Source organism: Corapipo altera, unplaced genomic scaffold (assembly GCF_003945725.1).
Source record: "Corapipo altera isolate COAL_440 unplaced genomic scaffold, ASM394572v1 23, whole genome shotgun sequence".
Taxonomy (NCBI): Eukaryota; Metazoa; Chordata; class Aves; order Passeriformes; family Pipridae; genus Corapipo; species Corapipo altera.
The window spans coordinates 10,998,484-11,012,710 of NW_020884878.1; the positions used below are offsets into that span (position 1 = coordinate 10,998,484).

Genomic DNA, 14,227 nt, shown 5'->3' on the forward strand with positions numbered 1-14,227 from the left:
TGGCTGTGGCTGTGAGCTGGGGCCCCTGGAGCAAGCACCCCAATGTTGGAGTTGCCGCTTGGTTGCTTCCCTGATAGACAATAAGGTGGAGTCCATCAGTGATGAAAAATAATAAAAGCAAGGATTGTCACAAATATTTAATAACAAAAACACAGAATATTCTGCTGATGGAAAAGCTAAGGCAATGGAGCTGAGCTTGCCTTTGTGCCAGCAGGCGAAATGGGCTGTCCACGAGGTTGTGGCTGGCTGGTACTGGCTGGTTTTCATACTTAGCTTTGGTATTGCTTGCCCAGTGCCTTTCTTCATGCCTGATAATTTCAGTGTGGTGGAAAGTCTTCAGTGGCTGCAGGTTTTTGCTCTGATGCATTAATATTTATAAACTCCCTTTGATGCCAATGTATCGCTTTTCTGTGAAAATACTTTTATTTTTTTTATATCAAAGCAATACATTAATATTATTATTATTACTATTATTATTAGCCCCTTCTTTATATGGGAAATTTTTGAAGTGAAATATTCTCATGTCTGAGAAAAGGAACTTCACTGCATGCACTAATAACTTCTTAGACTATTGAAATGGATAGAAAGAGTGCCTTTTACTTTTGAAATTGTAAATTCCATTTGGCATTTTTCAGTCTGTCACTCAGACCAGACAGCAAAAATAAGTTGCTTAAAGTTGCTTAATTTAACCATGACTATGATACACAACCTGATAGTCATTTTCTCTTTTAACTGTCATTCATCATAATGTTCAGGTCCTAGATGCTGTGGGGAACTAGTCCAAACTGTTTACTTTGGATGTTAAAAAAACCCCATCCCCAAGTCCAAAAACCAGCTATTCTACATAGTTTGAGGCTGTGGTAAAACATCGATTTCAAGACACCGATTAATGTACTTTTAGTAACTTGATATTGAATTCTTTTCTAAATCCATATATCATTCCAACTTAAACATGAAGTCAACTTGCATGATAATTATTGTTATTGCTATTGTATACAGTGAGTCTTGCATTATCCAGTAGAGTTGTTCACTGGTTTCAAGTATAGAACTAATAAGTCATAACAAGCTTCTGGTTTTTATTCAGTATCTCAGGCTAATGCAGCAGTTACTTGTTTCTGGATTTCCTGTCAGTGTTACAGTGTGTGATTCAGCAGAGCTGTGTGCTGAAGGAAGGGAACATGCAATGCCAGTCTGTAATGTGTCCTGGTCCTGTATAGATTTCCATAGCTTTGGGCATACAGTGCCACTTGAAGATATTGAAGCTTTGCTGGAAGTTAGGAGTTTAGTTTTATCACATTCACTTTTTTCCTTCCTTCTTTTTTATCTCAGAGGTTTTTTAAAATTTGCTAATATGGTTTTTTTTCTTAGGCTGATGATTGGAGTACAAGATCCCTGTCTAGATGATTTTTGGAACAAAATGTATTTTAAAGCTAGTTACCTTTGGGAATATAATTTAGAACTGACAGTTTTTCAAGTACCTGTTCAATGGAAGTGTGCAGACACAGTCTCTCTTTGACACAGTTCTGTTGCCTCTTTGGAGGGAGAAGGGAAATACAGCTAATAACTATCTTCCTTTTCTCCTCAGAAAGAAAGACTTGCTGTGAGGTTTGTATAGTCTATTGCCTTTTCTATAGCCATTGCCAAAGTCAGGAGGCAACCAGGCCAGCTGGGAATGGGAGCCCTTCCCCTGCTAGGCAGTAGCTCAGTTTCAAACTACATGGGAAGAAAGAAGGGTCATGGACAACACCACGAGGGACACAAGAGTAGTGGTCAGTACACCAAATGAAGTAGTCATCCCATCCTGTCCTGTCCATCATGCCCTGCCTGTCCTCTGCTAAAGAAACAACCCAGAAGAACATACACCAGGGCTGTAGATGTATTTTTCTTACTGGCTTTTTAAGCACAATAGGAAGAAGTGGTGGCTGGTCCATGGCTCTGTCAGGCTCCCAGAGCAGTTCATTTAGCAAATGTCTTGTCTCCACTGAGTGTCTTGCACAGGCAGCCCCTTGTCGGGGAATTGCTTGTGGCCCACAGTCTGCTTCGTTCTCTCTGTTTAGTTTTTTTTTTTTTTGAAGGTCCTAGAGTTTCTTGTGCATAGGATCGACTTTCTTTCTGTGCCTGACCCTAAGCCCTTTCACAGGTGACGTAAGGCAGTTAGTGTGGTTAGATGGTATTGCATGCTTGGTTGCATAAGAGATGTCTTGCTGCCCTGAGCCTGCAGCTGTGACCTGCCTGGCTGAAAAGCCTGGAGTTGCTGGCTTAGGAAGTCTTTAAGGTGAAAAGAATCTACTAATGCCAGAACTGAGGTGTGTTGGCATCCTGGTTGTTTGGATACTTCTTGTTTTTAAAATAACTTATTCTCAAATAAAGCTATTTTGGTAGAGGATTTTTTCCCAAATTAACTAATCCTCAAAATATGCATGCTTCTATGGTTTCTGGTCCCCTGAGTTTAAATAGAAAAAGTATCGTATTTCAGGTAACCAGAAGGACATCCTGCCCCCCTCTGAAAAAGGGGAAGACCAAGCCAGCCTTGGAAATTGCTTCCTCCTTCCTGTACCTTTTCAAACATGTGTGACATCGTACCTAAGAGCAGGCACCCCTTCTTTCTGCCTGTTGGCTGGTCTGGCTTCTTCCCTTCTGCTGGGGCAGTACAATTGGTTTCAGTCAGTCCCAGAAAATTTACAAAGTCCATTTTGGGGGGATTACAGAAAACCTTTGGACTGACTCTTTCTCAAGTGGGTTTGGCACCCAACTTGCATTTTTTTTTCTTCGAAGTAGAATAAAGCTTATTCAGTGTGTATGCAGCCATGACAAGAAATGCAGCTTTTGCCATTTGTCACTATTCTTCCAGGGACTCTGGAGCAGACCTGTCTGAAGTGTAGTGTATTTCAATGGCAGTTCTGAGTTCTGTTTACTCCAGGGCAGACACAGCAAAAATGGAGCTGATTTGGTTATTTTAAGTTTTAGCTTACAATACTTGGAATGCTTCTGAGTAGGCTGCAGCCCTAATTTATAAAACAGCATTCCCCACCTAATTTTTCTTATTTTTCTCATTAGCTCTGTGAAAATAATGGTTTCAACAATTTGGCTATTAACTCTTTCTTTACAAAATTCATATTTTCTTCTTACCTCACAGTTGGAACACATCTGGCCAGCCTCAGGTGATGATCTACAGCAATGCTTCCCACACTGTAATGGCAATATATTAATCACCCACCACTTAACAGCTACTGTTATCTACAAGAGGGCTTTGAAATTCTTTGCAGGAGGTGCTTGGTTTCATTTTCTTTTTAATTTCCTTGCTGAGCAACAACAAGCTCTCTCCTGTGCTTATGTACTGAATGGTGCTTCTAGGCCAGAGAAACTCCAGACTGGTAAAGTGGAAAAGGGAGCAATTTGTGTCATAGATGCTGATTGATTGCCTGTCCCTTTGGGCATCTTTGTAATGGCCTCCCAGAAGAAAGAACTACTGTACTGGGAGGAAAACTGGGGGAGCCATTGTGTATTCAGCAGTGTGCAGCATTTGTGACTATGGACAACAACACAGACGCTCTTAGATAGAAAAGCATTGAGAGCAGAGTTAGGCGGTGCTGTTCTCTGACCTCCCCAAAAAGGGTCTTTGATTTTCACATACAGGGCTAATGGGAACAAGGAAGAAAGATTCCTGTCTTGTACTTGATGAGGCTTTTGATTTTTAAGTTAAATTTTCTGTCTTCAAAGTGAGGAGAAGGTTCTAACGTAATTAAATAGCCTGCATATATTGGGAGGAGGGCATGGAGCAGGGATGGCTAGGCATTGTGCCAGGGATTCAGTTCTGCTCTTAAGACTAGTCCAGAAATGGTTTATTTTGCTTGATAACTTGTCAAGATTGTGACTGAACATTGACTGCCTGCATGTACCTGAACCTCAGTTCTCATACCTGCAGAGTAGACAGCTGTCTCTACAGATCTGCCTAAATTGGCTCTACCCATTGCAGTTCTAAACATTTTGGTGTATAATTAATAGGCTTCTCCAGTCTCTTATCCCTGGCAGTTCAGAATCACTGGAGCTATTCTCCATATGGCCAGAGGCTTGGACCTTTCTGGCAAACCCCAAGTATTTGGACGCTTCTCCTGCAGGAGTCAGACTGACTGCAAGTCTTTGAACTGAAATCCAGGGAAGCATCCTGTGTATCAAGATGATGGGGGTAGAACAAGGCTGTAAATAAGAGGATAAATGGCTGCAAGGTGCTGTGTTCATTCTCCCTGACATTTATACATGTATCTTTGGATTAAAATAAAAGATGTGGAATGTGCTTTGGTGCCATTTGCACACTCTGCGTGCACATGAGAAATGAAAAGCAAGCTAGAGCTAATTAAAATTGAGATGCTCCCTCCCTGGTATCAGCCATTTCCTACCTGTGCTCACCTAGCAGCCCTATCAGTCCCAGCTGCTTAGTATGCATCTTGGGTCACTTCTGAGTCCAGGATTCAGAAGCTGCCGAAGTGCTTCCTAGACAAGGAATGAAACTGAACAAGTGCTTTCCTGAATTTGAATCAGGTTATTTACTAGTGCAGATTTTTATTGTTTGCATTCTAGTATGAAGCAACCCTTTTTCATTAGTTTCTGTTTTTACTTTTTCCTCAAGTTTCCAACATTAACATTTACTTGTTGTTTTTTTTTCTTTTTTTTCAGGAAAAGAGGAGTAGAAGTAGTACAGGTGAGTAAAAACTCTATTGTCTTGTAAGGAAGGTTTACTGATTTTAAATGCTGTCATTTAGATGTCAATATGACCTCAGCTTAATGATTTTTTCTTTCTTTTCCATTGAATTCTCTGTAACAGATACTGGTTTTGGGAAAATGGGATCCCCTTTTTGTGAAGCATGTGTTGAGCCCACGTGCCATCTAGTTTAAGAGGTGCCCTGGTGAAAGTGGGAATGCAGTTGGGCTTTTCTTGTGTCTGTCAGTTAATAAGATGGGATAGTTGACTAGGTGATATTACTCTGTAAATTGCTTTCACAGGCAGTCAGGCTTAACAGAAACAGGAGCTGCCCTTTGAAAAAAAAAAGTATGGCAGAAGGAATGTTCTTGTAACCCAGTGAGCAGTGAAATGATACTAAAGTGCCTTTAAGTTGTAGCCCATCTACAGATAAGTTCAGGTGTTGGCTACCTTTGTTCTTTCCCAGGTCTGAATGGTCATATTTCACGCAAGATGTTACTTAAAGGATGGTGTCAGCTTGGGAAAGGAATTATGTTACCCTGTCTGCTGTCACACTGTAGCCCTAGAAGATGAAGGGGGAGCATGCTCTTTCCTTCTGGCTTATTCTTTGTGCTTAGAGGAGCTGTATCTCATAGGTTTCACTCTTGCTGGTACTTACCTAATGCTCGTTTTGAACCATAAGGTGGTCAGTGAGTCCCTCAGTAAGAGAGATGAAACCGCCTCAATAGAGAGGACAGAGGAGAAACGAGGAAAATGGTGTGTCAGCCACTGATAATTGAGGTTGCTCTTAAATCCATGTGAAAGGTGCTTCTCAACACCAGCAGGGAGCAGGAGAAAAGCACTTAACAAAAAATAAATTGAAAAATCAGGCCATGTTATTTTGTCAGAAAAGGCTTTAGAAAATTCTCATTGCTAGTTAAAATGCAGGGTCTGTCTTTTGGGTGTGAGTGGTTGTCTGAGAACTGCATGGTATTAAAAGGACAAGAAGCTAGCCTATATTTGTATCACTGTCTAGGGGACATTGTTATTTCAATGATACCGAAGGGTATTACAGTCCAATGCCTGCATTTGTTATATGTGCCTTGCACTTGCACTGTACATTTAAGTAGCAAGGGGCTTGTATGAGATGAATTCAATGATGCACCAGTTAGTTGAGCAGAGGGCAAATTCCATTTTACCTTGTGGATTAAAAGAATTCCACAAGTTGCCTCTTAGTTGTCTTATGCTTCTGTAGCTTAATGGCCAGTCATCAGATAGATACAAAATTATTGGAAAGTATTTCTTTATAGGAAGAGCATTTTGGGAAACATTTGGACAGAACTAGACCGGACTTTGTACCTGTAAAAATGATTTATGATCTCAAATGTCACAGCATGGTTGAAATGTCAGACTAACCTGTACTGGGTATTTGTGCCCCAAAGGCATACCTCAAACACTGATGCCTTCTGCTCTACCAGAACAGGAGGGATGGATGGATGGATGTGTGTGTGTGATCACTCCTTGCCTATCACCTGTGTGTTGCTTCATATGTCTTGATGCATGCACTTTAACGAGGAGGGAATGTATCAAAAGTGGGCTGTTTTCCCATCCTTTATTATTAGAAACCTTTGCTTGAGTCACCTCACCTGTCCATCCCACTAGCCCTGCTTCTCGGTGGAGGATTGTCTTGGTGTCCATCTGGTGGACAAAGTTTATTTGACAGAGGGAATATTTCTTCCTGTGTCAAGCAGCAGCATTTATTTGATTTGTTTCCTCTTCTCCTCTTTTAAAGAACGTATCCTATTAGAGAGAAACCAGCTCTTGGACCTGACAATGGGCAAGTAACTCAAAACATAAGAATACACAGGATGTTCACCTAATTTCTTCTTTACATAAATTCAGAATTTTTCTGAATGTAGACTTACTTTCCAGTAATAGTTAGTGAATTGGAAAGTAAGGTTTAGTTACTGGCGTTTAGAGAGCAAAGCACAATGGACTGGTATGTGCTGACTTCTGTGAACAAACATCAGATTATTCTTTTCCAAAGGAGCAGGAAAGGATTTTCTACTACGAAGGGGAAGTCTTGAAGTAAGCATCTGTGTGACTTCTGTTTCCTTCCTGCAGTGAGAATTTAGGATAGTCCTCTGCCTAGACAGATTTCATTCTTTTATTTTGCTTTCTTAAAGCCAATTGTGGTGTACAGATCATCAGCAAGCTGCTGCTAGACACCAATTAACATTCTGTGACTTATGTTCAAGTTTTGTGTTTTGTCTTCTCTCAGACTTCCACTTTCAGCAGAAAGAGTGGTTCCAGCTTTCTGTTTTTATTGAATGGGGAAACATGCACATCGTCCAAAGAGAAATAATGGAAGACTAGGACTGGCAGTGGGATGCTAAGCAGGCATGCTCCTTTATCCAGCAGTAAGACATTATTAAAGCATCACACTGAAAACAAACAAAAAACTTCTCAGGTTGTGTGGTGATAAGTAATTGGAATTTTTTTAGAAATACTGATTAAATTCTGACATAATAAGAATTCACTGTGAATGCAAGGTACAGGAGCTGAAATGTGCAACATTATATGGTACAACTGAGTAACATCCATCAAGCTAGCTAGCTTAAAAGATAGTACAGTAGATTAATTAAATAAAAAGCTTTCAAGGTTATGAGCTTTCCAAAGACAGTATGAGTCTGAGCCTGCACCCAAACATTTGTGAGCCTGAGCAGGATTAACTCATTTCTGTTTTTCCAGTGACCATGGCAGAACTGCTGAGTAGCAGCATCTTTAAGATCTGGCAATGTTTTGGATCTAGATTTGCTTGCTGCGGCTTAAATCCAAGGCAGTGGGACAGCTGCAAACCAATGATATATTATAAAAAAAACAAACTGCCGAAAAGCAGCTTACTGGCTTTAAAATAGTCTCTTAACAGAACTCTGCTGTATCTCCTACCTTGTGACATGTCATTTGCTTAATTTTTTAAGCAATCATTACCCCAGCATCAAAGTGCTTTTTAAATTAGGGTGCTTACTTGTTTGTACCCCATTAGGTTAAGGAAGCACTCTTGTTCCAGTTTTACAAGAGGGAAGACTGAAGGATATGTCCCGTTTCCTCTGGGGAGCCTGTTGCTGTACCAACCTCAGTGCTGTTGGGAGCTGTGCTGCAAACCTGTGCAGCAGGAATTCCAACTCCAGTTGTCTCAGAAGGGGTGTGGGGCCACGAGCTCCTGCTGTTGTGTGGGCATGAAGGGAAGGGAAGAGCAGATGAAGGTGGTCAGCAAGCCTGATGTTGCTGGCTCTCTTCCAGTGAAAGACAGCACCGGTTCATCTGCATTTAATCTTTAGGCTGCATTTAAAGTATTCTGAATGTAATGCTCTTGCAGTTCCTGTGGCAGTTACCTTCTCCTTTCTTGCCAGCTCTTCCTAACCTTCACAGCTGCCTTCTCAGCTGGAGTGGCTTGAACTGGTGGCCAGAGAAAGGGTAGAGATGCTCTAAACAGGTGGCAAACATGACCGAAGCCCATCTGCCACGGCCTGCAGGCAGTTGCTAGGCAGGCAGCAGCTGGTAAGGCTGAGGCAGAGCACCCATTGCACTGGCATTGGGGGAACTTGCCAGAAAATGCTTAAATTTAAGCATTTCTTAATGAATTCTTTCATCACCGTTTCAAGGGAAAGGCTGCCTATGAAGTCATGCAGTGGATTCCTGATGAGGCATTTACTATTAAAAAAAAAAAAAGCTATTTTCTATAATGAAATCTAGCAATGAAGTGTTTTGTATAGTGTCTAAATGGTAAAGCTGTTTCTCATCTTGTTCAATTCCTCCCCCTCCCCCCTGCCATCCACCAAGTTAGTGGAGGGCCAAATTTAGGATTGAAAATTGTCAGTTTTTCTTTAGCCAGTAAAGTATCCAGTTTCTTATGACTTTGTAAGCTGGCAAGAGAGAGAGGGAACATCTCCATCTACCTTGTTTTTCAGGAAAAATCTGTTTGGCTTAGTTTGAAGAATGTAAGATTGAAAACACGTGCAGTGAAGTGGAAATCATCATAAGTTCCTCTGGTGGGGACATGCATTTATTTTTGTTTCACAAGCTATGCAAACCCAGAATAATTAGCTTCAGCCCTTTGGCTTCTGACAAATTGCCAGTTTAGTCTTTGTGTGACAAAGCTTGGAGCTTTCGTATGTCTCGGGACTTCAAAACTGTTTCAAGCACTTCCACACCCAAGCTTTCCTAGAGCTCTTGCTCACATTTTTTAATTCTAAAATAGTGAAGATTTCCTATTTTTGGTAGATATTTTTGGTTCAAATGAACACTAATGCTCTTTTATCGTAGAAAGATGTTCTAGTCAGTGGCTATAAGAGTGGTATTAGTCATTGTATTTCAAGCTGCACACTTCTTAATAGCAGTGGGATATGGAGGATAACATGTTTTCCAATGTGGAACCAGCTGATTGTAGTAGTTAAAATGGTCTCGACTGCTGTTTTGTTTTTCCTTTCCCCCCAACTCTCTGGGAATTGAGATACTTGTAATCTTTTTCTTTGGAGAAGAAAACTCTATTTTGAGCCACAGGTTTTCTTGAAGCCTGCAAAAGAGAATTCAGTGTCCCCTCAGCACTTTTTAATTCTTCAATCAAAGTAAAATACTAATGACAATGATTTCCACTATTTGTTGCCAGGGAACAGTTGTTTTCTTGAAATGAGGAGTGGTTTATTTTCACATGAAGTATTAATGGAATAAGCTTGAAACAGTCTTCTAACCGAGAAAAGGAGCTTATAAAATATATATCTGATAGCATATACAGAAAGATGTGACTGGAAAGCTTCCAAAGCAAGCAGAGTTGTTGAGATGTTGGAGAGTTGGCTCTCTAGTACTGGGAGAAGAAAATTTGTTTTTACGTGCATGCCAGGCCCTCAGTAAAGTGCATATTCTCCTGAGAGTGGCAGCCTGCTTTGCCTTCAGTGCATTTTTGGAAATGATGCTGTAGAAGCCCTCCAACCCTCCCCAGTCAGGATTGTGTTAGGTACTCTGCATGTGCCTGAAGGTGAGGGGCCACTGGTTAAAATCCTGGAAAGATCCTGATACTTCTCAATGTCAGTACTACACCAGAGTGTTCTAAGCACACAAAGTGGGGTCTTTCAAAAAAGTCCATTAATCTCAGCTTCAAACCCAGAAATAGCAGGACTGTGGAAGAAAAAATCTCAGGCAGAATCCTTCCTCTGGTCCTTCTGAGTAGGAGAGATCCCTCTGTGTGAGACCTTCTTCGTAGCTGAGAAGCAGCACTGCCCAGCAGGAATGAAGGAAGCATAGGTTCTAGTGCAGGGAGGGATGATTTTGGCATGATTTTGCTTTATATTGCATCAACAGGCTGGTCAGTAAGGTACAGCATGGGCCTTTCAGGTCCAGTGGGGAAGAAGAATAAATACACATCTGTTGGGGCAAGGAAGGAAGACAAAACTACATAACGTTTCTACCATGTGGATTAAGCAGATTAAATAAATAAACACTTATTCTTTAAAAATTAGAGTAAGATGAATCAAAATGCATTTAGGTTAATTTTTGCTCTTGGTGAGTGAATGAGAGAACCATGAAGAAATTTTTGTGTCTCAGAGAGAGTCTCTGCTTTGTCTGCTTTCTTTTGATGGTGAATCCCAGTGACCTAGGAGAGGTGTGGGCTCTGCAGTCAGTTGCAGAAGTTGCCTGGGTGAGTGAAAACATTACTAAGATTTAGAAATCTGTAACTAACATGTGATGAATGGCTGTCAGGTTTGAGCTTGTACTGCTTTGGCCCATGGAGCCAGCTCTGCCCAGCCCCTTTGATTCCTTGGTATGTAGTGATGAGGCAGTGATTCCTAACAGTGCTGAAGGCTGGGAGTTGGGAAGTCCTGGGTGAAAATCCAGTCCCTGTGGGATCTCTGCCAAAAATTTTGGTGGCTGTAATGAGACTGAAATTGCAGTGTGGAGTTGCCTTGCTTTGTCACTTAATGCAGGTACTTTGGGCAAGATCCTTAGAAATTCAATTCTACCTCTGTTTCCTAATGTAGGTAATATTCTAGGTAATGGAATGCCATTTAAGTTGCTTTGAGCTCTCTGAGGGGAGAGACTTAGAGCAAGATTAGTGTGTGGAGGAAAACAGGGCTGTTAATTTTTTAAGATTGCTGTGTATGATACTCTTTCTGTCATCAGCATATGTCTTCCCAGATACTTCTGTGAACTGCAAAGCTTCATAAATCCCTCTTCAAGAAACAGTATGGATAAAAATAAGACCCTCACAGAGACACTGGGATGTAAAACTCTGTATTTACCTCTTTGGAGCATACAGTCCCAGTCTTTGCACAATATGACAATTAGACATTGCTTTTATGAATCATGGTTATTGCAGTGGTGCCTATGGGCCAGCAAAGACCTGGCTTTAATTTGGATCTGCATTAAACAATAGGATTATTTGTCTCACTGATTGCAGGTGTTGTGATATGGTATAAAACCAGGGCACATGGAATGTGTTTGGAGACGTGACTCAGGAAATACCTTATTTTAAAACCAGTCTATCTCATTTGCAGTTTTGCTGAAACTGCAAAGTCAGTGTTGAAGTACAAATATGCATGTAGCTCTTTTGACCTTTTCTGAAATTTTTTCTTAAGAGTACAAAAGATAGGGAATTAATATGATACCATGACAAGGGTGACTGTACCTCTGACCCTAGTCCTCTCCCAGATGAATGCCCCATCCTTTGTCTGTTCTGGGGGTGCAGTAATGCAGTTGTCTACTCAGGCAGAGCTGCAAGCTCATTCCTGTGACAACAGTTGTAACCTTGTCTTCAGTCCTGTGGTTTTGTTCCACAGAGATGTTTTATTGGGAGCAATGACTCATGTATCCACCATAGCTCAGATTTGGTTGCTTCAAATGGGAGCTTTATATAGAGAATATCATCAGAACAGTAAAGGTGCTAATTGTATGCCTACCTTCCTCGGTGAGGGTCCTGGTGGGTCTGAACTTCCAGAGGACTCTGCAAAACATCAGTGGAGCTTGAAGAATTTTTTTCAGTATATGTTGAGTCTTCCTTTCTCCAGCTTCTGCAAGAGTTACTTACTCCTTTGATCTGTGACCTGAGATAATTGTATCTGGAGATATTGCATGCTTGTTTGCACTTCACAATTAAAGGAGATAAACATATTTATGTTGCAAGATTGAATGGTTCCAATAAAACCTGGTACTTAGAGACATTAGGCCCTAAAGTTTCTTAGGTTTTTCTATATAAAGGTTCTTTAGCCTTAAGTCAGAGAAACTTTTAGCACATGTACTTCAGCTACCTCTGTGTAAAACAGGGCACAATCAAACACAGTGCAAGCTGGAAATGTTTTTCTGAGCCTGATTGCCTTCATGGAAATATAGCAGAAGACTGAAGGGTGGCTTCAACTTAATTAGAACAACTGAAGTTTTTTCCCCCCACCCCAACCCCTTTTTTTTCCTCTCTCCAGGGGGGGACTGTATTTCAAGAATGATGCCTTTTGCTAGAATGAATATTTATTATTCACTTTAACTCTGCATTTCTAGTGAAAGCAATACACCTGATTTTTCTTTTAATTTCTCTTTTTGCAACAGTGTAGACCTCTTTGCTGTATGTCCAAACATAGACAGATCAGACAGAAGGGGTTTCTGCAGAAGCTGTAGATGTTTTTTATGCCTTTGGTTGTTATTTTACAATATCTCTTGTACTGACTTCTGATGGAAAACACTTGTGGACTTTTTGACAGTTTATTTTTAATCACTGTCTATTTTTTGATAATATTTGCTGCTAGAGGTGATTTTGCACTGGTACCAAAAGCAGTGCAATTAGTAGTGTAGGGTGGAAATTGTTCAATCTAGGATTTCAGTCTGAGGAGGACAGGAGAGCACCAGGAGAAAATTAGATGATTATGAACATAGTTTCTCCAAAATGAGGTGAACTGGTTTATCAAAAAATGTGTGTTTCTATAACATAAGGTCACATTTACTGAAAATTTGAGAGCTATGGTATGTTATTTTTTAAAATTATTTTTATTTTTTCATCCCTCTTCCCTCATATGACTTGTCATGAAGGAGACTGCTGCTGAACTTTCTGGATGAGATTAATGTGGTTTTCTGCTGGCTATGCCAGGTGAACCAGCCACGGTTAATAAATGAAGTAGTCACTGGATACCTAAGGGCGTGATCTGCCCTAAGCAACCCCTCAGCAAGTGGTGGAATAGAGTCCCTCCTTTTGGAAAGCTCTTGTCAAAGAGAAGAAGATTGAGAGTAACAATTAATTTTCTTTCCATAAACTGGGGGGAGCCTGGAGAGAAGCCTCCTCTGGCAGGTTCCTGTGAATGTCTGTGTTCCTCAGATTCATACCAGGGAAGAAACTGTTAGTATATTTAAAAACAGTGTGGTACTGACATAGTAATTAATCTGTTTAAATCCCAAAACCTGAGGAACCATGAAAGCTGTGAGCTTTGTCTCTGCAGTTCTGTGAAGCAATTTTGTTCATGGTAGTCATATCTTGTGCTCTGCTGCTTCCCCTCCTGCTCACCTGCCTGTAGAGCACGGTGATTTAGTTCCTAGGAGGCTCTGTATCCAGCTGTGCTTTCTGTGACTCAACTGTGCTTTAAAAACAAAGCAAACTCAATCCTGCCTTCAGTATACAAATTGATCACTGAAATGGTGATGCTGTAGTACATTTTACTTTAATGGTTCTTTTCTTATGTTAAGGTTATTTTCGTGAAGGAGTCAAAAGAATTAATTGTTACTCATATTATAGGTGAATAAAAGCCTGTCTAGAGAATGAGTCCTCTGTGCTTTTGGTAAAAGTTTGCTTGCTAACCTGTAGGATCCTGAGGCAGTGCTGTCAGTGAATCAGTCAGTAAAGTATCTCACATTTCTCTCACAATAAAAAAACCCTGAACTTGGGGCGCTGCACCTTTGAAAACTGGCACAACAGAGGTTATGAGTGTGAGAGCAGAAACTACCCCTATATACAAACTATAGACTGCTTCTGTCATTGCTAAGCAGTGGACTTACCTTACACTGGTTTTGGTTGTTATTTAAGGATCCATGATAGTTCATTGTCTGACTTGACAGGTTCACTGATCATTTTTTTCATTCTAAGGTTGCTTCAGTAAATTACAGTTGCCTCATTTAGTTTCTGAGTTGATGTGCTTCCCTCAATAAGTTTGTGTCTAATTTAAAGTTGTTACACACGTTAACTTATACATAGTGTCCTCATTTGAGTGCATGTTGTAAGGTGGGCATTCAGTAGTTGGTGAAGGCCTTTTTTTTAAAAAAAGTATTCCTCTTCCTGGTACCTTGCCAAAGTCCAAAGAAGTTATTTACAGTGTTTTGACAGGGTCATCCCAAGAGGGAATGGAAAAGATGCCATTGGGACTGAGCTAATACTGTAAGAGACTGAAATGTAAGGAAAACAACTCTTGTAGAGGAATTTTTGTCTGACTTTGCAATCTGAGAAGCATTTTAGCTTTGCTTTTGTCATAAATTGCTGATTGAAGCCAAGAGCTTCCTTTATTCAAAGGTCTAAGTGCATCT

General features: G+C 40.6%; 1 protein-coding gene across 3 annotated transcripts in view; it reads left to right on the forward strand.

Moving 5' to 3' along the window:
- Positions 1 to 14,227, forward strand: part of ITPK1 (inositol-tetrakisphosphate 1-kinase) — a 141,681-nt gene that overhangs the window by 27,093 nt on the left and 100,361 nt on the right. For 2 of the 3 annotated variants that reach the window (XM_027637594.1, XM_027637596.1), the window contains one exon: positions 4,675 to 4,699. The exons of the other annotated variant lie outside the window; for it this stretch is intronic. In XM_027637594.1, coding sequence (XP_027493395.1) covers positions 4,675 to 4,699 — 25 coding nt within the window. The remainder of the gene's footprint in view (positions 1 to 4,674; positions 4,700 to 14,227) is intronic. 3 annotated transcript variants of the gene reach the window in all.